This window comes from Arvicanthis niloticus, chromosome 11 (assembly GCF_011762505.2).
Source record: "Arvicanthis niloticus isolate mArvNil1 chromosome 11, mArvNil1.pat.X, whole genome shotgun sequence".
NCBI classification, from domain to species: Eukaryota; Metazoa; Chordata; class Mammalia; order Rodentia; family Muridae; genus Arvicanthis; species Arvicanthis niloticus.
The window spans coordinates 71,449,081-71,472,055 of record NC_047668.1 but is presented as its reverse complement, the minus strand read 5'-3'; the positions used below and the strand labels follow the sequence as shown (position 1 = coordinate 71,472,055).

Here is a 22,975-nt window from a genome sequence, read left to right as displayed (position 1 = left end):
GGATTCTAAGACTAGGGCTTGTAACATCTTTGTTGTTCAGAGGGCCCTGGTTTGGGTCATGCTGCTTTTTTGTTACCTATAGCTTGTCACCAGTAGTTTTGAGTCGTTATGGTTTTTCTGTTTGGCATACTAAGGAATCTAGAATGCTGTCTTATAGCTCTCTCTCTCTCTCTCTCTCTCTCTCTCTCTCTCTCTCTCTCTTTTTAATGCAGAGAGTCATTGAGAAACAGTGTAAATTGTAGTAAGAGTTCTGGAATTTTGGTTTCTTTAAAAAACATAGAAATATTATAAGAATGTGTTTTTGTGTTAATCTCAGGTGTGGGGATGGGGCCTGCTTCAGACTGTCTGCAGCAGCTGACTATGGCTTGCCTCATACTCTAGCCAACGCATGGTTTTGCCAGCTGTAAATAATTTCTGCAATCATGTGACATTTGGCATTCTGGGAACTTTTCAGAGAGCATATGAATGCTAGAGCCCTGATAAGTGAGGCTGGTTGTTGGTCGTTTAGGGAGGTTGGTTGTGCTTAGTTAGCAGTTCTGTGTAAAGAAGAAACAAAAGGAAAGAAAATAGATTTAGGGATCTCTCTCTCCTCCTCTCCCCCTAATCCTTCTCTCTCTTCTATCACTAGTGATGGGGGTAAAACTGTGGTGGGAAAGGGGGTGATAAAAAGAAGAACCCACAAAGTACAAAGACCATCTACAGTAAATGGCTATCTAAGTCTTCCTTTGCTTCATGCATTCAGATCTAGAAGGCAGTGCTTTCACAGAACAGGCAGGTCGTAGACCACCGACAGGGCACTCACTCTCAAGACTCTAACCTTCATCCTTGGTCCAGAGCTACAAGGCAGTGGGTGTGTCCAGTTCCCTTGCTTTGCCCTTTGTTAGTGCTGCTAGCTTACTTACTTTACCAAGGTAGGTGCCTCTGGCAGCTGGCAGTTTACAGGAGGAAGAGAGGAGCATTTCAAAGTCTTTGAAACCTTCTGAGCTTCCAGACATGACAAGGCTTTCACTGTGAAGGGCTGCCTCCTCCTGGCACTTTGCTTTATGTTCTGTCCCCCACTCTTTGTCATGGGAGAAGAGAGGAATAAAGCTCAACCCTTACTGGTTTTCTCCAATTACAAGGGAGACAAGGGGGAAAAAACTTACTTTTTAAAAATAGTGTTACATTTGTTTAGCCTGTTTGTGTTTGGGGGGAGGGGGCGGGCAGTGGAGGCTCTGTGGTTGTGTAAACCAGGGTTGAGCTTTAGGTGAGATCAGGTTTCCTTAAGGTAGACAAGAGACAGCTGTGAAGAATGTAAAGTTTTGAATCTTGGGGGTGACTGGGCTCGTAGGTGTTGGTAAATGCTGAAAGGTAATAATGTTTGCTGTTTATTTACAGTTGACTCTATGAAGTAGGCTCCATAGCACATACATTAGTATCTTTTTTTATTATCATGGTTCATTTGAAGAAATAAATGGGTAATCTAAAAATATCAGTTATAATCAGGCGAGTAGACAGAAGCATTCTTGTTTTCATAGAAGGAACTAAAGAGAACACATCTAATTCTCTTTACAAATTTCTGACAGCTACTTCAGTATAGAATCCTATAGCTTGGATCCTTCCCATGGCCCTGCTAACCTCCATGCCTTGGTCTTCTGTTCTTCTGTTGAGGTTAGCTTTTCAGGGATCTCACCATCTTGTGTGAAGAGGGCAGACTGCATAGTCTACGCTTGATTAGTGTTTAGTCTTTACCTATGAACATAGTTTGTGTGTAATTCCTGACCAGTGACTGAGGACCACTCTTGAACAGAAGCAGTGTACCCACTTTCATCTGTCTCCCAACTGTGAATGTATGGTTGCTATGGGGAGTTTGTCTTTGTTAAAGCCCCTGATGTCCCATGTAAGTATGTCAGTAAAAACTGAAAAGTGAGTAGCACAGTCAGTTGGGATTAAACCGTGCTGAAGTTGTGATTGCTGTGATATGGTTTCTTTATTTTAAGGGTGAGCCTGGGCAGGTGCAGTGGCTCTGTGGGTCTTAGTAACCTTTCCTAAATTAGGGAGAAAAGTAAGCAGAGCCTTTTTGTTAGCTCTTTCCCTTTGTTTCGAGAGGTAGTAAGAGACAGTGTAGGTAAATAGATGTGTCTGAGGAAGGCGTAAGTTGGAACGAAGTGGAAAGGGAGCCAGTGTCTGAGCCGGCAGCCTCACTGCCGCTCTGCACTGTTTAGATGCAGCCTGTTTGCTCTGGGAAACATTAACTAGATCAAAACTGTTTTTTTCTTCTCCTCCTTCTCTTCTTCCTCCTCCTGTTCCTCCTCTTCCTCCTTCTTCTTCTCTTCCTCCTCTTCCTTCTCCTCTTCTTCCTCCTCCTCCTCTTCTTCCTCCTCCTCCTCCTCCTTCTTTTTCTTCCCACCTGGTTGGTAGAGTTTGTTAGAGGCTTTAAACCATCAGCAAACTTTGATGTGTTTCATACATATATGCAATTGCCCAGGATGTTCAAAAGTGTAATCAAACAACTTCTGGGCTGTGAAGAACAGCATCCCCCTTCAGACTTCTTTCAATCCTCCATTTCCTCTTTTGTAACCTCTTTTCTGATTTCTGGCAGTGTATATTAATTGTTCCCACTCTTGTCTTTACATTTACATAAGTTTTTATGTGACATAGTGACACAATCAACTCTTTGGGTCAGGTGGTAAACAGAATCAGCAACTTTTCAGAAGGGACCTAGCTGTTCAAGTGGCTGGCTTGGGAGTGATTCTGACTGAATAGAAAATTCTCTTACTTTTATTCGTTAATGAGTCATTGAATTTGAGGTTAGATCTTTAAAGTGCAGATGTTGCTGGGTGATTAGAGTTGCAGTGGATTTGCTGATGCCCAGATGTTTTCTTTCTCCCTGAGCAGAGGGGAGTTTCCCATGTAAGAGATCTCGGGACACTGGGGACAAGAAGGCATCTTTCTGGATGTTTCCAACAGCTAGAGGGCAACATGAAAGCACTGTGTCCTGTCCATGCTCAGGAGAGAGGAGACAATCTAAGTACTTTGTACTTTTGCCTGATAAATCTCTTGCTTTGCTTAGAAATCGAATTTTTGAGGGGGTAATATGGCTAGTGGGACTTGGGATAGTCTACTTCTTAAGCTCAAGTGTTTGTGTGTATAAAATGAGAATAATGTCAGTTTCTATCTCAAATAATTTAAGTGAGTCAATACTGAGCTTGATAAGCCTTTTACATGTTATATAGTAAAAGTCCATATTAAAAGTGTTACAGTATTTCTCCTTGCGGCCCCTCCCTCTCTGGAGTTCTTTTTTACTTTCCCTTAGTAAATATATATCTGTTTTACTTAAGTAAATGAAGTACTGTAAAAGTAAACACTTCAGTTTCCTGCTCTGCCTTTCCACGCCCTTTAGGGTTGCTCTCTGCTGTTTTGTTGGGTTTGCCTCTTTTCTCTAAGACAGGGAGGCCAGGCCTTATGTAGAGTTTTTAGGTCAGTGTATGTTAGGTGGGGCCTAATAACATGCATTTTCATCAAGGCTGTAGCTGATGCTTATGCTGTTGCTTGAGGACCACAGACTGAACTACTGGTATAGTCCACAGAGCTCATGGACTCTGAAAGTTAGCACATACAAGTTGATTCAGCAGCAGGACTGGAGCAACGGGAGACAAGGTTTTGACTGGCTTCTTTCCCAGTTAGCTTTTTTGGAAAGAGGGTTTGTATTTTATTTATTGATTTATCTGTGCTACTGAGAATTACACCCAGGGCCTTATATATACTAAGCAAACACTTTACTACTTTACCACTGAGCTGTTCCTCATGCCTGGGATTTTTTTTTTTTTTTTTTAAATGTCTTGATCATCACTGGATTAGCATAACTTAAGATGTCTTTTGAGTTAGGGTCTAAGAAAACCATCATGTTCAACAATGAAGATTGGCAGGCAGCTCATGGCTAAAGGATGTGGTGAGCTTCAGAGAATAATTGAGAAAGCCTAGATTATCAAGGAAAAATGGTTAGACTGGGGCAGTATGCCTAGGGTTTTAGAACAAGACATAGAAAGAAAGGAAAAGTTATGCTTTCAGAACTCAAAAAAATTAGCAGGGAAGGTTTGCAAGCTAGTACATCCGGGTCGGGGCTTTGAAGACAGGCAAGTATGTTGTCTTATTAAGGAGATAATTATTCCTCCATCTCTTTCCATGTTTCCAGGGAAATCAGCTTTTCTGGGGATTGGGGAGTGGATTCCTATCAGATGATTGACAGGGCAAGCTGAGTTAGCTTCCCACAGAAGAAATAACAGTGTGCAATGGTCTAATCCATAGAAGAAATGACAGTATGCAGGGCTAATCCATGAAAGAAATAACAATGTACAGTCATCTAATCCATGGAAGAAACAACAGTGTCCAATGGTCTAATTTTTTGAGCAGATGAGATCATGTTTCCTAGGGCCAGAGGTATTCTGTTCTTTGAGCCAGGAGGCCTAACGAGGGAAAGTTGTGCAAGGTAAATGGAAGGTAGCTTCAATGTCAACCATGAGAAAAGGGTCTGCCCTCAATGGCTTCCAATGCTGCTAACTTTTATTTAACTGTCTTAACAGAGTTTGAATTCCAGGTGTCATGGCATATTAGTGATGGTTTTGACCAATTTAATTACATGATGTAGTATTCATTTTGAAAACAATGTTCACAGTGCTCCTTATGAGACTGGAGTGCCTTCAGGGAGAGCTGCCTCAGTTCGAGATGTAGGCTCGAATGAGGCTGTACTGTGGGGATGGGAGAAAGGAAGAGAGTAAAGACATATTTTATAGTTGGAGTTGACCAGAGTTAGAAATTGGAGGTGAATGGCTTTTCTAGTTTGAATTATTGTTTGAATAGATAGCACATGAGGAGAGTGGAGGATGAGTAAGTTTGACAGGAACTTCACTTAACAAATGCAGGTTGAGATAACCATTCGTTTTCTGGGAGACTATCCTAAATAATTGTCCATGGGTCTGGTGGTAATATGGAGAAGAGTCAAGCCTGGAGAGAGTTTAGCTGTTTACTGCATCTGTTGTTTTGAAACAATTCTGACATTTTGGCCTGATTTTCAATAATCAGTTGATGATGATAATTTTGGATAGAATCTTATTTCATAGCTCTGGCTAGCCTCAGACTCTTGGTAGTCCTGGTTCAGCCTTCAAAGGGTTGGGATAACAGGCATCAGTATTTTTGAATCGTTGTTTATCTTTCTTTGCAGGTTTTATCTGAGAGAACTAATATTGAACCTTGGGTTTGTGCCAATATTATACGCCTCTTTAATGATGACAACACGATCCCCTTTGTTGTACGCTATCGAAAAGAGCTCATTAATAACCTTGATGCTGATTTCCTAAGAGAAGTTCGTCAAACCCTAGATGAGCTACGGTAAGAAACCTGAGTGGGGATGGATGTCATGTAGGAGACAAACTGTGGGCTCTTGACTGGAAACAAGGACATGAACAAGTGGCTGTTTGCACAGTTCTGGTGCTTTGTGTCTTCTCATTGCTGTCATCTAAATGCAGTCCTCTTCTGCCAGAAAGAGTCAGGTCTGTCTGCTGTGTTAGGGCATGGCCTCTCTCTGTCTGCTACACGCTTAGCCTGACCATGTCTGCTGTGTTAGGGCATGGCCTCTCTCTGTCTGCTACATACTTAGCCTGACTATGGATCTATAGGTCTTGACCATCTTTTTTTTTTTTTTTTTTTTTCTCATTGAAATGATTAGATATAATGGCAGAATTAGGACTGCCACAACAGGAAACTAAAAATGTTGGTTTAAGCCTTCAACACTGTCCTCTTACCACTCCACAGTCCCCAAATGGAGAATTCTTGCCAGCATAGATGGTCTTCAGCATATAGTGGAGTGACTTAGTTTTGCAGCTTCATGATAGTCAAAACCATAAGCATTCAGTAGAAACTCTCCTTTGAGTATTTTGAGTTTGATTTTTTTTATCCAGGGCAAGGAGGATGCTATATGACTCTTAGGAGCCATGTGATCATGAAAGTAATGACAACTGTATTGCTGGTGATTTTATTTGAATTCTTCTCCTATTGCTATGATAAATGCTCCAACAAAAGCAACTTAAGAGAGAAAGAACTTTTTTTTTGTTCTCAGTTCCAGGTTATAGCCCATTACTGTAGGGAAGTCAAAGCAGCAGAGACTTGAAGTAGGGAGCCTTGGATTAATGGATACATGCTCCTCCTTAATGCATGCATGAGTGTATACATAATCCTGCTTCATGCTACCTGGATCAGTACCATTACTGGGCAGACTTTGTAAATAAGAACAGGTGGTGAGATAAGATGTCATGTGTGACACAGACAGCAGGATTGCACACTCACAGTGAAAAATAATTGTTGAAAACTAGAAGAACTGCTGTGCCTACCCCTCTTCTGCGGTGCCTGCCCCTCCTCTTGCCCAGCTGTGTACTGATTCATCTGCCTTGATTCCTAGAATTGTGTCCTCTCTATGGAACCCCAGTTCTTTGTCAATAGAGAATAGTATTTAGAAGCCAGTTCTGTGTGCTGAGTTTGCTCGTCCTGAGCAGCCTTGCTGCAGAGTCAGTGAGCACAGTAGTGGTCAGATGCTTCCTGACGGTCAGTCTTAGGATTTAAGTGCTCAGGATGGAAAGTAAAAGATGAGCTGGGGTGTCTTGTGCTAGAGAGTGAGAGGGACAAGTCAGAAGCTCACAGCACTTAGCTTGAAAGGGTTACTTCAGGCTAAGCCAGTGATAATTTTGGGCCATAAAGTATGTCGCAGTGGTGGATAATAACCATTAAATAAACCAAAGTCTAAGGTGATAGGAGTGAATCAGTGCATACAGCGGAAGCTTAGTGAGGAATGAGATAGTCTTAGAGGCTCCCTCCACAAAATACGCATTAGTTACAAGGGGAGGAAGTGCTGATGTTGGAAACCTGTGTTGTTTCCAACATCAAGGGGTGACATTCTCTCAGTCACAGGCTGCCCTAGAATCATTTGCCTCTCAGTGAGATTCAGTGAGAAGAGCAGTGTTACTAGTTTGAGGTCCCCACCAGCAGGCCCCAGAGTTTAACTGTACAGAAACATCCTGGGAGGCCAGACTTGGAGACACTACAAATTAACTGGTAGGAAGCCTTTCAAAGTATGGAGACTTTGAAAATCTAAGAGACTGGAACATTGCTTCAGCCAGAGAGACTACATCTGACAGCTACCCGTCTTCTGGAGAGAATCCATTGCCATCACTGTTGCTGAGTCACGAATCAGGTCTGTGAGGGAGAAGACAGTGATGGATCAGCAGTGACTACCTGATCCTGATGGCTTTATTGTGTTTTGTAGATTATTCTTTCTCGGAAATGCATAGTAACATATTTGGGGGTGAAGTTACTGTCAAATGAGTCAAAGATAAAACTGTTTAGAGTTCTCTTTTCCTTTCCCTGCAGCTTCTCTGTAAATGTGAGCTAGCCTTGTGAAGAAAGGTTGGACGTAGAGATTGTATATATTATGTAAGTTTTTAATTTCAGGGATGTTGCAAAGAAGGTTCATAGTAGAATCCAGAAAATTAAGAAGGAGGGGAAGATGTCTGAGTGCTTGCTACAAGCCTTGTTGAACTGTAAAACATTTGAAGAACTAGAACATGTGGTAAGGAACTTTGTCTTTTAATGTAATGCCTGAATGTTTATGATTTGGGATCTTTTTATCACTAAGGAAGACTAAGACATAAAAAGCTAAAGCCACCAGCCACTGATATTTAATTCAGTAGGGATTTTATCTTTTAGCCAGTGCATATTTACTGGATGCCTTTTTGTATGTGCCAGGAACTTGGGTTTACACTTATGGGCATTGCAGTAAATAGTCCTTGCCCTCAAGGAATTTCTAGTCAAGGAAGGAAGGAGAGTAGATTTTACAAGCATGGACTGCAGGGGAGATGGCTGAACTGGAGATCTACACATGAATGTCTTCAGCCTCTAGCTAAAGCAGTTGGCACTCTGTTTACTTGTTGGCTTGACATTTGTGTGCTCTACCAACCATGGGTAGAAAACATTGTCTGTATTCAACAAGTACATACTTTTAAAAATTACCCTCCCCTAAATAATATAACCTAAGAAGTGTTCACATACCACTTACATGGTCTTAATTATAAGTCATCTAGAGATGTACGTTTATAGGAAGCAGTACATGGGTTGTATGGAAGCACCAGGCCATTTTCTATAAGGGACTTGGTCTTCACAGAAGCCAGCAGCCCCTCATGGATTCTTTGGTAGGCTCATGTTAGAAGCTATGAGACTGGAAGAGTTCACTTTAGGAGGGGATTATGGACAAGCAGGTCAGTATGACCACTGGGAAATAGCAACTTTTGAAATATAAGTCAGAATCTAGAGAACATGTTGAAACAAATCATCAGAGAACTCTGAAGAGGGTCTGAAGGTGACATAAGTGGATTAGGAGGAAGGAGCTTTGTGAGCGAGGTGATGAATAATAATTGTAGCAGGGGGTTTGGGCAAGATCCAGACTGAAAATCATTGTCATTAGGGAAGTGCTGTGGACGGACCTTCAGCATGCTACTATAGCCAGCAGGTGGTGGGTTGAGGGGGGAGGGAAGAAGAAGAAGAGAAGAGAGACAGAGAGAGGGTTAGCGGTAGTAGTAGTGGTAAAAGAAGTATTATATGAAACAAGTTTAACTATAACAGGGGCTGGCTTGTTTGAGGACCTTGCAGTCCAGATGATGAGTGTTAAAGATGAGTAAATGCAAGGAAAGAATGAACTAAGCACATAGAAAATTATGAAGATAAAGCTTTGACACAAAGCATCCCTATAGTCTTGGCTAGCTAATAGAGTTCATCTCTGAGGGGACAGGATAGACCAGAGAAGGATGTCTATGGTATTTTTGGTATGTCCGCTAGTCCTGCATCCCTGTTTTGATTTGGCTTTGTAAAACAGACTCCTGTGATATATTCTGCCTTTTTTCCTAGTCTGCTCCATATAAAACAGGAAGCAAGGGCACCAAAGCCCAGAGAGCAAAACAGTTGGGGCTAGAAGAAGCAGCGCGGACTCTGCTGGAGAACCCGGGGCAGCTCAACCTGCTATCTTACATCAGGCCTGGTGTTACAGGTACTGGCTTCCAGAAGATGGCAGCCTGCTGCTGCTCTACTTTTAGAATGCAAATCCCTGCACTCAACTTGTTCTCACCCATGGTTGTACAAATGCCTGGTAACAGCAGATGAAGAGCAAATGATGCAAACAAACAGGTCCTGGCCAGTCTTCTGCTTCTGGTGACCTCCCACTCTCTGCTGCTTCTCTTTCTTCATTTACAGGTGTCTCTAAGATGTGCTCACAGCATATATTTCTCAGTTCCTACTTGGGCTTCCTTAGCTCCATCTTCAGTAAATAGGTCTCAGGTTTTTTTTTTTTTTTTTATTAACTTATTAATCTTTTAAGATAATTGATGTTTTTTAAATGAAATCCCTCTATATTCCAAGGTTATAAAGATTCTTCTATTATCTTTCAAAGCTTTTATTTTATTTCTGCCTTTTTAAAATCATATATCTCAGATTTCTTCTTCAAAAAGAATCTTAATACTTCTGGATACACAAAGAACAAATGGCTTCTGCTCTTAACGCTTTTTCCTAAGTAATAAGGGGGCTTTTTCTAAAACTTCTTCCAAATGTATTCTGGCCTTTGTGTGAGAGAGAATGAGACAGGGATAGGAGAAAGGTTTAAAAAGTCATTATTCTCTGGAGTCTTACTCTTCAGTCTGGACTTGAACTTGCAGTTTTCTTGTCTCATCTTCAAGCAGAAATGACAGATTTCTCAAAAACCATTGATTCTTTTATGTTTTAGTAATTGTGTGTATTTAGATAGACATTGTCTAGATATATATGCATATTAAATGAACTTTGTAGTCAGACAACACCGACCTGAGATCAAATTACTATGTCTGTCATCTCACAGAGCTGCTTTTTCTTCTCTGGTGGTAGGAGCCCCTGCATTACTGTCTAGCAGACCCCAGCGTGCTTTGTAATGGGCTGCAGTCCTCCTGCTGCACACTACACCCCCAGGCTTTGTAGCCCGGCAGCTGCAGGTCGGCTCCCACCTTCACCTCAGTTTCTCCATCCCATTGTAGTTTCTTTGGACTTTCTGTTGATTTTTCAAACTGGGAGGTGTACTTGTCAACAGAGGGCAGTCTGTGATAACAAAATCCATACTCTGTATTAACTATAGAGAAATATGGCATATCAACCATATTCTAGCCCATTGAATTTGTGTTTTTTTAAAAAAATGAGTATTTATATCTGTAAACTACAAACTATCTGTTCATAGAAACATATACATTTTAATATGTTTAGGAAAGGACAGTAATGTAAAGGATTATTTGAAGTTAGAGATGGATTGAGATGAATACAATCCACATTTGTTTAGTTTTTCATGCTTGTTTATAGTTATATTTTTAGTGATTTTCAGCATTTAGGTTTTTATTTTTGATATGCTGTACTATGGTTTATTCAGTTACAGCCTTACAAAGTTCAATCCTGTCCGTTGTGGGCAGGGTTCTGGGGATGGGACCTCAGTCCTGTGCATGCGTTTCCTTCAGCTCCATACTGCGTTTGCAGATAGCATCTCATAGCTTGGTGACACATGAGCTTTAGTAGCCTGGTTCACAGCTGGGCCGGGGCCTGCCTGTGTCTACAGTGGAGGGAGCTGCAGGGAGGCTTGCTGCCTCTTGTTGCTTAGAGCCAATTCTTTGCCTTCCGTTTCCTGTTTTCTTTGGTATAGTGGTCTCTTTAGTTCCCAGGTATACTGCATTCCTACTGCACAGGTCTTGATGCTTGTATCACCGAAGAAATTCTTTCCTCTTTGACAGTTCATCCATATATACTGTGATTCTATCCACCCCCTCACTGCTCTGGAAACCCCTCAACATGGCCTCCTCCCACCATTGTTCCTCATGTCTCCTTCTTGGGTTTTGTTTTTTTGTTATTTTTGTTTTGTTGTTGTGTGGCTCACTGTGTCCATTACTGCTACCTACTGGAATACAGACTGGTCTACTTGGCCTGAGCTTGTGTGAGTAGCCACAGCTGCAGGGAATGCATGAGGACAGTGGCCGTGTCTTGTCCCCAACACAGCATTTCACAGCACTCCTCTCTGTCTTCCCTCTCTTATGCTCTTTCTGCCCCTTTCTCTGTTCTCTGAGGTCTGTGGGTAGATATGCAGGACCCACTCACTCTCAGTACTTTTATTACCTATGAGACTCTACAGGCTTTATAGCCCATTGCAAAAGATACTTCTCTGGCCAAGGTTGAAAGCAGCACTGGTCTAGGTTATAAACATAAGTCCTGATCATATCCCTTCTGATGGTCACATATGATGACAAGGGGATACATGATGGTTGACAGCAGGCTTTGACACTTCAGGTCATGTGACTAGCTCAGACCCAGCAGGTTCCTGTGGTTTCTACAGACTTAGTCTGGGCTTCACTCACTTGTTGATTCTAATCACAAATTATGGTTAATTTCAGATAACTATGTACTGTGTGTCAGGACTTTTCTGAACAAATGCAACTTCTAGGAGAAAGAGTTTATTTTAGCTTACAATCCCAGAGGGATAGGAGTCCATCCTGACAGGGAGGTGTGGTGGCAGGAGTAGGCATGGCCACAGCAGCAGCCAACAGTAAGTGTGACACACAGAGCAGTCTGGGTGTAGGGTGAGGCTTTGAACTCTCAGTACTTGTCCCAGTGAGTGGCCTTCTGGCAAGGGCACTAACGGAGCACTGAGCATGAATGCCTGAGCCTGTGGGGGGCATTTCTCTTTCCAACTACCATGCTGCTTTTGTTTAAAATGTTTCTTTTTTTTCTCATGTCCCTCACTTTTTATGCTCTACAGATACATATGATCACTTTCAACTCTATTATTGGAGGTTTTCCTAAAGAAGTATTTTAATCATTCCCACATTCTTCCTAGAAATATTTTTAGAAACCATATATATATATTTTCTTCAGTAGAAGACATTTCTTACTCACTATAGACTAAGAATTTGTTCGGAATAAAAACCTATACTGTACCAGAGATGGCTTTGCCCTGGGGTCCAGGCATCTCTGTGCTGAGGAGGGCCTGATGGCTCTGTGCTATAAGAAGGCCTATGTACAGAGAAAGTGTAAAGAAACATTGGCTTTTCAGTGTTCTTTTACAGTCACAGTTGTTATTGCAAAGCATGTCTAGCTCTGTCACTATGGAGATCTTATTATCTGCTTCTCTGCTTAGGTTTTCCTTCTCTCCTGATTTTACTGAAATGCTCACCTTACAGGCTATAGTGAGCCTGAAAGAGCAACTGGGCCTGGGGCTTTTTCAAACATGCAGACATCTTCAGGTCATTCTGGCTAGAGCATGCAGGTATGCAATATGAGAAAAGGCTGCCCAAATTACTCTGGTAATTTTTTCCTCCTGCTGAGACCCAGTGCCATGAGGAGAGGCAACTCTGACTCTCCCTAGCAGTGAGTTTAAAAAGCTTCTGTCAGAATCATCTGTGATGCTCCTGTCATCCAAGAATCTGTATTTTTGACCAAGGACAGTCCTTAGACGAGTATAATTTTATTTATAAACATTCACTGAATGCCTAAGACTTCCAAATGGTGTTCTCCAGTGTGATGAGGGTTTTCAAAGTCCCTTTGTTGTAGCAAACTTGTACTTTCTGTTTGCAGCTTTCAGTAATGGTTTTTATTGTAAGCCATTTTTATTACTGAGTTCTCAGCCCGCTTTTGTAATTTCTCTGTGTAACGATGCTCTGAGGTGCTTGGGGCTCCAGAATGGTTTTCTTAGTTCATGATCCATCTAGTAGCACATGAATCCACTGTAGATGTTCTAAATCCTCAACATAAACTGCCTTCTATTTGTAAATGTAATTTGGCACTGAAAGTTTCCTCAAGAGATAGTCTTTTAAAATGTAAATAGGATTTCTATTCATTTTAATTCCTATTTCTTTAAAGTAAGTATTGTTTCAGTAGTTACCACAAATTATTATAATACACCAAGTACTTTTATCTTTATTAATTATGCTCGAATAAGTCTGTTGTGCTGTTCTCTTTGGTTTTTGTACCTTTTACTCATGGAAACTATATTCATAGAAAGACATACACATGACATTCAGTGTTTCTGTAGATAAAGCCTTGATTTAAATCAGCAAAACAACACTGAAGATGGGAGAAATGAAAGAGTGCAAGGCAGATGCTCTCTGTGAGCACATGATACCACGGGCCATGCTGGATCAGAATCAGGGCTGTAGCCGGCCAGTGGAGAGTGCTTGCAAGGATTTCATGTGCTGCCTGTAGATGATCTCATCAAGATGAATGCCTAGTATTGTCTTGTGAGATTTGGGAAATTCAAATGGGTCACTTACAACATGGTAGTGCCTCATGCTCAAATAGCACTATTAATTAAATCGCTTGAGAGGGCAAACGTTTGTAACCCATAAAATTACATGTCTTAGAATATGATTGATTCAGGCTTGGTTCTTACAACATTTAATTTTTGGAACTACATGAGGGAGATAATGATTACTCCATATTTATGGGAAACTGAGGCAGGGAATGCAAATAACCTGTTCTAGGTCTCAGGATTGTTAAGTGGTGGAGCCATGAGTCAACCAGATGAGTCCAAAACTGCATTCTCACTAGTGCGCGGCCTGTTAGGAGAGGGCCTGCAGCACTGCTTCTGGAGACTTGTTTCTTTGGGTATGGAAGCAAGTCACTCTCACGATGCCTTTCTCGCCTAAGTTTGTTAATGAAAGAATTTATGAACTGGAATTTAGTTTAATGTGTTTAATTATAGACCTTACAGTCAATCTTAATATCAGCTTCTCGTCCCCCTCTACCCTTCCAAAGGCCTGTCTGAGCTCAAGGACATTGAAACAGGAGTACAGCATATTTTAGCAGACATGATTGCTAAAGACAAAGATACACTCGACTTTATTCGGGACTTGTAAGTAATTTTTCTTTTAGCTTTCTGCTTTGTGGGACTTATGCTATTAAGTGTTCTTAGTGCTAACCCAGTGTTCATTTAAAAAATTTGATTTTTAGGCTTTTTTTTTCTTAGTACAATTCTTCGATCAAACAACAGAACCCTAATATTTCAAATAGTTAAAGTTGTTTTAATTGGATTCTAAGTAGGGTGCCTGGAGCTCTGCCTTTTTGACTTCTCTATTGTAGGCCACTTCACCGGAGGCTCTGATGACACAGTTTAAAAACTAGTGCTATGTGAGCGTGGAGTGGGATTTGTATTTATTTTAGAGTAGGGGTATTGCTCTTCAAACATGAGGATTATGCTGTGTGCTCAGTGTATTTCTGATATTTACCTGTTTTTGTTCTCCTTGTATCATTGTGGTGAAATCTCAGATACAAACAGCTTAATTGGGGGAAACTTTTATTTTGACTCACAGCTTCAGGGGGCTTAGAGCACAGTGGTAGAGATGGTCTGGAGGAGCTGAGCAGTTCACATAGTGGCGGCCAGGCAACCTGAGCAAGGGAAAGCTGTGCTGGCCAGCTGACTTCTTTTCCCCTTTTACTCACTCATCTGTGTGGAATCCATCCCCTTCATGATATGGTGCTGTCCACTTCCATGCCGGAACTTCCTGGTCCTTCCTCTTTGACAGTATCTTTAGAGGCATGCCAGTCCTGGGGGTGCCTTACTAATTTCATTTTCCAGTCAGATTGACAAACCAATCACTACACTACACCTGTGCTAGGGTTGCCTCTGCAATGTGTGATGCTAGGTGTGAGCAAAAATACAGATCAGAAGTATATTTTAGCTCTTGGCTATAGGTAGCATCCCAGTCTTGTTTGATGGGATTAGAGTGCTTTTGGCAGAGCCTATTTGGGCTTTCTGTTTTTATCTCATTTAAAAGAGACAGTAAGCCATTTGTGGTGGCACTCACCTTTAATCCCAGTACTAGGGAGGCAGAGGTAGGCAGAAACAAGGGGTGGGGCAGGGACATAGACACACATCAATTTAAAGACCTTCCCCTTTTTCCCCTTCCTCTTCCCCTTCTTCCCCTTCCTCTTCCCCTTCTTCCCCTTCCCCTTCCCCTTCTTCCCCTTCCCCTTCCCCTTCTTCCCCTTCCCCTTCCCCTTCTTCCCCTTCCCCTTCCCCTTCTTCCCCTTCCCCTTCCCCTTCCCCTTCTTCCCCTTCCCCTTCCCCTTCTTCCCCTTCCCCTTCTTCCCCTTCCCCTTCTTCCCCTTCCCTTTCTTCCCCTTCCCCTTCTTCCCCTTCCCCTTCTTCCCCTTCCCCTTCTTCCCCTTCCCCTTCTTCCCCTTCCCCTTCTTCCCCTTCCCCTTCTTCCCCTTCCCCTTCTTCCCCTTCCCCTTCTTCCCCTTCCCCTTCTTCCCCTTCCCCTTCTTTCTTCCCCTTCTTCCCCTTCTTCCCCTTCTTCCCCTTCTTCCCCTTCTTCCCCTTCTTCCCCTTCTTCCCCTTCTTCCCCTTCTTCTTCCCCTTCTTCTTCCCCTTCTTCTTCCCCTTCTTCTTCCCCTTCTTCTTCCCCTTCTTCTTCCCCTTCTTCTTCCCCTTCTTCTTCCCCTTCTTCTTCCCCTTCTTCTTCCCCTTCTTCTTCCCCTTCTTCTTCCCCTTCTTCTTCCCCTTCTTCTTCCCCTTCTTCTTCCCCTTCTTCTTCCCCTTCTTCTTCCCCTTCTTCTTCCCCCCCTTCTTCCCCTTCTTCTTCCCCTTCTTCTTCCCCTTCTTCTTCCCCTTCTTCTTCCCCTTCTTCTTCCCCTTCTTCTTCCCCTTCTTCTTCCCCTTCTTCTTCCCCTTCTTCTTCCCCTTCTTCTTCCCCTTCTTCTTCCCCTTCTTCTTCCCCTTCTTCTTCCCCTTCTTCTTCCCCTTCTTCTTCCCCTTCTTCTTCCCCTTCTTCTTCCCCTTCTTCTTCCCCTTCTTCTTCCCCTTCTTCTTCCCCTTCTTCTTCCCCTTCTTCTTCCCCTTCTTCTTCCCCTTCTTCTTCTTCCCCTTCTTCTTCTTCCCCTTCTTCTTCCCCTTCTTCTTCCCCTTCTTCTTCTTCCCCTTCTTCTTCTTCCCCTTCTTCTTCTTCCCCTTCTTCTTCTTCCCCTTCTTCTTCTTCCCCTTCTTCTTCTTCCCCTTCTTCTTCTTCCCCTTCTTCTTCTTCCCCTTCTTCTTCTTCCCCTTCTTCTTCTTCCCCTTCTTCTTCCCCTTCTTCTTCTTCCCCTTCTTCTTCTTCCCCTTCTTCTTCTTCCCCTTCTTCTTCTTCCCCTTCTTCTTCTTCCCCTTCTTCTTCTTCCCCTTCTTCTTCTTCCCCTTCTTCTTCTTCCCCTTCTTCTTCTTCCCCTTCTTCTTCTTCCCCTTCTTCTTCTTCCCCTTCTTCTTCTTCTCCTTCTTCTTTTTCCCCTTCTTCTTCTTCCCCTTCTTCTTCTTCCCCTTCTTCTTCTTCCCCTTCTTCTTCTTCCCCTTCTTCTTCTTCCCCTTCTTCTTCTTCCCCTTCTTCTTCTTCCCCTTCTTCTTCCCCTTCTTCTTCCCCTTCTTCCCCTTCTTCCCCTTCTTCCCCTTCTTCCCCTTCTTCCCCTTCTTCCCCTTCTTCTTCCCCTTCTTCCCCTTCTTCCCCTTCCCCTTCCCCTTCCCCTTCCCCTGCCAGTTTTGTCTTTTTGGTCTTGAGCCTAGTCTTTACAGGTGAGCTGTCTGTTTAAACACTGAACCAGTTTTATGAATTTTCCTGGTATCCACTCCCTTTTACCCCTTCTTTTAACTTTAAGTTGACTGTGAGTGCACAATTACAGATGTTCTGTCTGATTACGATCAATTATTTCATCCTTCTGTGTAGGTAGATACGATCTGAAGTCAGGCATTTTGGATGGTTTATGTTGCTATAGAAACTGATCTTCAGGGTATATGCTAGTATGATTGCTTGTTTTGAGACATGATTTCTCTGTGTAGCCCTAGCAGCCCTGGAACTTACTATGTAGACCATGCTGTCCTCAAACTCACCAAGTTTCCCTGTGCTGAGCTTAAAGGTGATGGGCTGGCAGAGTCCTTTTGATGGGTTAGTAATGCTAATTTATTTGGGCATCATTAACCAAATCTGATTTGGTAATAGTTTTAACTTTTTTCTATCCTTTTTATATAAATTTGTCAAATGTAAAGCTCACATAAATAAATAAATGCTTGTTTCTTTTTTAATATTTGTGTGTCTGACTAGGTGTAAACATAGATACATTTGTATCCAGTCATCTCTTGCAAAAGTATCTTCAAAAAAAGTAAATGAGAAAGAAGTTGATAAGTTTCAGCTTTACCAGAACTTTTCTTGCAACATAAGAAACATCCACCATCACCAGGTAAATAAGGATCTGCATGCTGATAGTAATGATAATACTTTATTAAGAATTTATGTCAACTATTTTATTTACTAGTTTGTATAAAATTTGCATAATGTCATAGTTTACTGATTTCCTAAATGGAGAACCAAAGACCCAGAAGAGTTACTGACACTGAAAAATTAAACAGAGCCGACAGTGTGATAACTCACATGACTTGCTTCTGGCTGGTGACATTCATTAGACCCTGCTTCCTGTGCACTTAGGTGTGAGCACAGACATTCCCAAGACAACTATAGACCACTGCCTCATTTAGAGTCATGTGTCTGGTCCCTTTTGGTTTTATGAACCATAGCCATTGTAGCTCAGCCTTCTAATTTCATTTTCTACCTAAGTATATATTTACTTCTTTTACTAAACGTCTTCATAGGCTATGTACTGTGCAGCATGCGATTTAACTAGCACAGCGGCAGGAGAGGTGTTACAAATGACAGTCACAAAGCACTGGCTTTCTTAACAAAGTAGTTATCATACCTAGTGTTCATTATTTCTTTACATGGTTGCGAGCCATGGGTTAGTGTCTTTTCATTCCAGCCTTAACAGCACTAATATGTCATGTGAAGCAGGTCTGATAGAGACAGACTCCCATAGGTTTTATTTTGCTGCAGAGTCATAATTCATTTTCTTTTTTGAAATTTAATTGTAGTAAAATGTTCACAGTACAAAATGTACATTCTTTACCACATGTATGATGTATAGTGATTCATAGTGTTGTGCACCTGCTATATGAATACTATTTTTTTCTTTCTGAGTTCGAGCCAGCCTGGTCTACAGAGTGAGTTCCAAAACAGCCAGGGCTACACAGAGAAACCCTGTCTCGAAAAATAAACAACAACAACAACAAAAAAGTCCTCACTAATCATTTTAAAATGTATTTTTTTCTATCTACATTTTACAGCTGTGAAGAGAGCCTAATGAAACTTGTTAGAATTCTTTACCTTTCGTGTTATAATTATTTGATTCTAAAATGCAACTTAAAAAAATATGGTTACATAAACATGAAACTTACCCTTTTCTCATTGTAATATGACATGAAACTTCTTCATTTATCCCACAAGTACCTCTTGTGTATTTATAATGTGGTGAGTTTGATGTATAAAGATAGTATGACCTTGAAGATTTGAAATAGTTCACTATTTTTTAAAAGACTTTAATTCTATTTTTATGTGTATAAATGTTTTGTCTGTGTAATGGTTTGTATATGCTTGGCCCAGGGAGTGACACTGTTGGGAGGTGTGGCCTCATTGGAGTAGGTGTGTCCCTGTTGGAGTAGGTATATCACTGTGGGTGTGGGCTTTAATACCCTTGTCCTAGCTGCCTGCAGGCCATTAGTCTCATTGCAGCCTTCAGATGAAGATGTAGAACTCTCATCATCTCCTGTACCAAGCCTACCTGGATGCTGCCATGCTCCCACATCATGATAATGGACTGAACCTCTAAACCTATAAGCCAGCCCCAGTTAAATGTTGTCCTTTATAAGAGTTGCCTTGGTCATGGTGTCTGATCACAGCAGTAAAACCCTGACTAAGACAGTCTGCATATATGTACCACTTGACATGCCTGGTGCCCACAGAGGCCAGAGGAAGGCACGAGAGTCTTTGGAACTAGAGTTTGATGGTTATGACCCTCCATGTAGGTGCTGGCACCTGAACTCTGGTCCTCTGTAAGAACTTCAAGTGATTTTTGACCACAGTCCAGCCCTTCCCCTGCCACATTCTCTTATTATGTCTAAAGTTGCTTGTGTTACTTCTTTGTGCACTGTATTTGTCATAGGTGATGTAACACATAATTTTAGTAATTTTAAAACTGTAGGCACAATGGAGCTGTATTTACCTAGTTATAGACTACAAATATAAGATACTAAAACAGTGACTTGTAATAAATACTATCTGCAGTGAGAGCTGAGGGTATACTTCTGATAAAGTGGTTTTAGAGTGTGTGGGCGCTCTGGCTTTCAGCTTTCAGTAATACACATACACACACATACACACATACTGGGGGGGAGAGAGAGGGAGAGGGAGGGACAGACATAGACACACATATACTAGTGTATCTAAAAATGTACCAGTGACAATATAAATTTACTAAAATTCGTTTGCAAAAATGACCTTGTTATCTAATGTTATACCCTTTGAGAGAGAGAGAGAGAGAGAGAGAGAGAGAGAGAGAATTTAAACAGTATTTTATTTCATTCATGTGATATTTGAGTACTTGAATTTAAAAAAAAAAACCTGAGTGATTGGATTTAAATTTGTGATTGATACAGGCTTCTGGAGATGAGAGCCTGACAAGATAGAGTAGTTTAGAATGTTCTTTTGAAAAGTGCTGTGTTTTAAGAGCTTTTTAGGTTTGTGTGTGCTAGAGGGGCACTGCTGAGTAGCAGATAACTTTCTAGCCTGTGTGGTAGTGAACTATGCTTTTCATCTTCTGTGTAACTGTGTGAACATATGAACCTCAGGAGATAGATGGATAATGTGGCGAGAGGCCCTGGGTCACTGTTGTCTGCCAAGTTCTCTCCACCCCACCTTGGCTTTGTTCTTCTGCAGATAAGCCCTTAATGAGGTCCTGACCTTACCCCTCAGCCTTTGCACCCTCTCAGGAGACCTCACTTGTATCCTTGTTCTTGTCTGTTGACCCACTGACCCACTTCCTACGCTGTTTTCAGTCTTTCTTCTTTGCTGTTATTTTGTGTAGTAATTCCGCTGTATCTGACTATATAGTTCTAGCTTCAGTTTTTGCCCCAAGCTCTGATTTCTCATGTTTAAAAAAAGTACTTTCAACTCTGTTGAGTATTTTCTTCAGGAAGGGCTGCTGAATTTTATCAGATATTTCTGAATCTATTGAGGTGATCATGAGCTCTTTTAGTCAATTGACATAATTCAGTGTATCAGTGGATTTTAGAGAGTACATGTGTATATTCTCATGTGTTTGCTTGATGGTGGCAGTAGGATCCCTTGGAGCTAGGGTCAGAGGCAGTTGTGAGCTGCCTGACATGGGTGTTGGGAATCCAACTCAAGTCCTGAAGAGTAGCAAATGCTCTTAACCCCTGAGCCATCTTTCTAGCTTCTCAACTTAGTTTTGAAATAAGGTCTCTCATGGAGCTTAAGGATTTGGTTAGCCTGGCTGACCAGTAAGCTCCAGGATCCTCCCTGTCTCTGCCGCCCTGGTGCTGTTATTACAGGCACAAGCCTCTATCCCCTGCCTCTGTGTAGGTGTGTGGTTCTCATGCTTGTGTTCAAACACTCTTCCAACTGACCATTTCCCCAGCCCCAGTTAGGATTTGCCTTGTGAGAAAGACGTGTAACTTGAAGAATGTATAAACAAATTGTTTCTAATACATTCCTTTGTAAATAATAAAAACAAGCCTGTTCTTGGTTAGATAGGTACTTGATTTGTTCATAAATGAGGACTCCTTAAGTTTATCATTGCTTCATTGATTGTCAGTCTCTTTTATATGTTTCTGTCAGATTCTGGCCATTAACCGAGGAGAGAATTTGAAGATACTGACAGTCAAGGTCAACATTTCTGATGGAGTGAAGAAAGAATTCTGTCGGTGGTGTATACAAAACAGGTCTGCTTATTGGCTATCCATAAAATTTGTTTTCTAAAACACCAATTGATATTATTGCATATTGATATGAAAAGATGTATATTATATTAAAAAGCAAGTGACAATATTATTATTTCCTTTTTACATTAAAAACGTAAGTATGGGGCTCAGTCAGTGAGAACACTTGTTGTTTGACTTTGATCCCTAGTAGGAGATTACCAATTCCCAAAAGTTACATTCTACTGTCTAATAAGTTAATATATACATATTTTTTTAAAAAGTATGCTTGAGACATATAACTAATAGAAAATGTCTGTGAAGGGGACAAGAGATTATTAATGATGACTGTCTGTGAGGAGAGGACATTTACTTCAGTGTAGTCATGTGCTTTATAAACTGGTTATTAACAAAGCATGTATATAATTGTGGTTTTATAATTATTAAGGATTTGAAAAAAATCCTATTACTTATTGAACACAAAACTAAAAGAGCAAGAAGATAAAGGTATCTACAAGAAAATAAAAAGAACTCCCAAGAGAATTCACAGTGAATGGTGCTGTAGTTGCTTGGGTAGACCTTAGTGGGCTTCTCAGGAAGTCTGAAAGCATGAACCCCTGCTCCAGTGGGTTTTATGGAATGGAGTGGAATATCCATGCCTATCTGCTTCCAAGGAAAGCTGTTATGTAAAAAGGAACAAACCAAGCAAAGATCCTGGCATATTTCAGTAAAGGGAATCACTCCCGCAAGGAGAGCCCTGGGTAGGCTCTTGGGAAGTCAGTTAGGGAGGTCCTGTTACTGTGGGATGACAGGTGGCAGTTGCTCACATCTTAGGGCCGCTGAAGACCCTTCTCTGACAAGGTGCAGAAACAGCAAAGCTGATGGTCCTGACATTGTGGAACCCTTGACTAATAGGTGAGTTTTTACAAAAAAACTAAACTGGAAAAATTTATGAATTTCGTGGAGCTTAAGTGACCAGTATTCAAAGTCTTGAGTAACATCAAAACCAATGCAGTACTTGGTGCTCACTGATTTACAGAAACCTGCCAGCTCCGTGTAAGCAAGAACCCTGCACAAACACACTCATCTCTAGACTGTGCTTCTCCTGTGTACCTGCTCTGTGTTTACGTATGCTTAGGTCTATAAATGTCATTTTGTTCTACTTGATGCAGTGTTTAGTGTAGTGACGAACTGTACAGTTTCACAGTCTGGAAGCAACAGCCTATCCATATAGGCTTACATAGTACACTCTGTGAGTTGTGCACAATGAGATCATCACTTAATATATTCTTTAGAACCAATTTGTACTATCAACTAATATAATGAAGTACCTTCCTATGCCATATTCTTTAAAACATGTTTTTCTTGTGAAAAAACCAAATTAACAAAAACATCACATATATACATCATATCTGATGTTTTACCTGCTAATTGAAGTACTAATGTAATTTATATCATATTATATATAACTGAATTAAATGTATGTGATCTATTTAAAATACTCTGCACATTAAAGCTATTGAAATAATAATTAAACTTAACAGGTGCATTAAAAAGTGTTATAAGCAACTTTTAAAATTAAACTTCTCATCTGTTAAGAGAACCTTTAAAGATACCAACATATGTTTGTATAGTTCTTTTACTTTAAATGTTGCTGGATGTATGTGAGTCTTACAACAGTCAATTTAATTGCTACAGCAGATTTTGTAGCTACCATTTGGTTGAGAAAGCCAATCGATGAAAGGACATAAAATGACTCACATTGGTGTTGCTGTGGATTTTGTATATATGCTTAATTACTAGTCTCCTTGGGAGAGCTTGCTGGGAAATTTACTTGAAAAGTTAGATGATGTTCTGTAGGAGTTAGCACTCTCCTCCAACATCATTCTTCTGTAAGTTCACTGGAAGCCAGTTTATGTTCCGCGCGCCTCTCCTGTCCCCTTTTCGCCCGCGAATAAGGACACGTGAGGCAATATTCGGGTGATTACTATAGCCAGACTTTACTTGTATAAGCAGAAGCGGAAAAGACGGACAGACAGGAAGAGGCGCTGCTTAAATACACCCTAGAGTGACATATTCACTTCTGATTGGCTGTTCACTCATTACCCATAA

The 22,975-nt window shown here is 41.2% G+C and overlaps 1 protein-coding gene across 2 annotated transcripts in view; it reads left to right on the top strand.

Moving 5' to 3' along the window:
• Srbd1 (S1 RNA binding domain 1) overlaps positions 1-22,975 on the top strand; it is a 178,517-nt gene that overhangs the window by 10,598 nt on the left and 144,944 nt on the right. For both annotated transcript variants that reach the window (XM_034514629.2, XM_076942403.1), the window contains exons 5-10: positions 5,201-5,367; positions 7,480-7,597; positions 8,929-9,067; positions 13,831-13,927; positions 17,142-17,277; positions 20,784-20,887. In XM_034514629.2, coding sequence (XP_034370520.1) covers positions 5,201-5,367; positions 7,480-7,597; positions 8,929-9,067; positions 13,831-13,927; positions 17,142-17,277; positions 20,784-20,887 — 761 coding nt within the window. The remainder of the gene's footprint in view (positions 1-5,200; positions 5,368-7,479; positions 7,598-8,928; positions 9,068-13,830; positions 13,928-17,141; positions 17,278-20,783; positions 20,888-22,975) is intronic.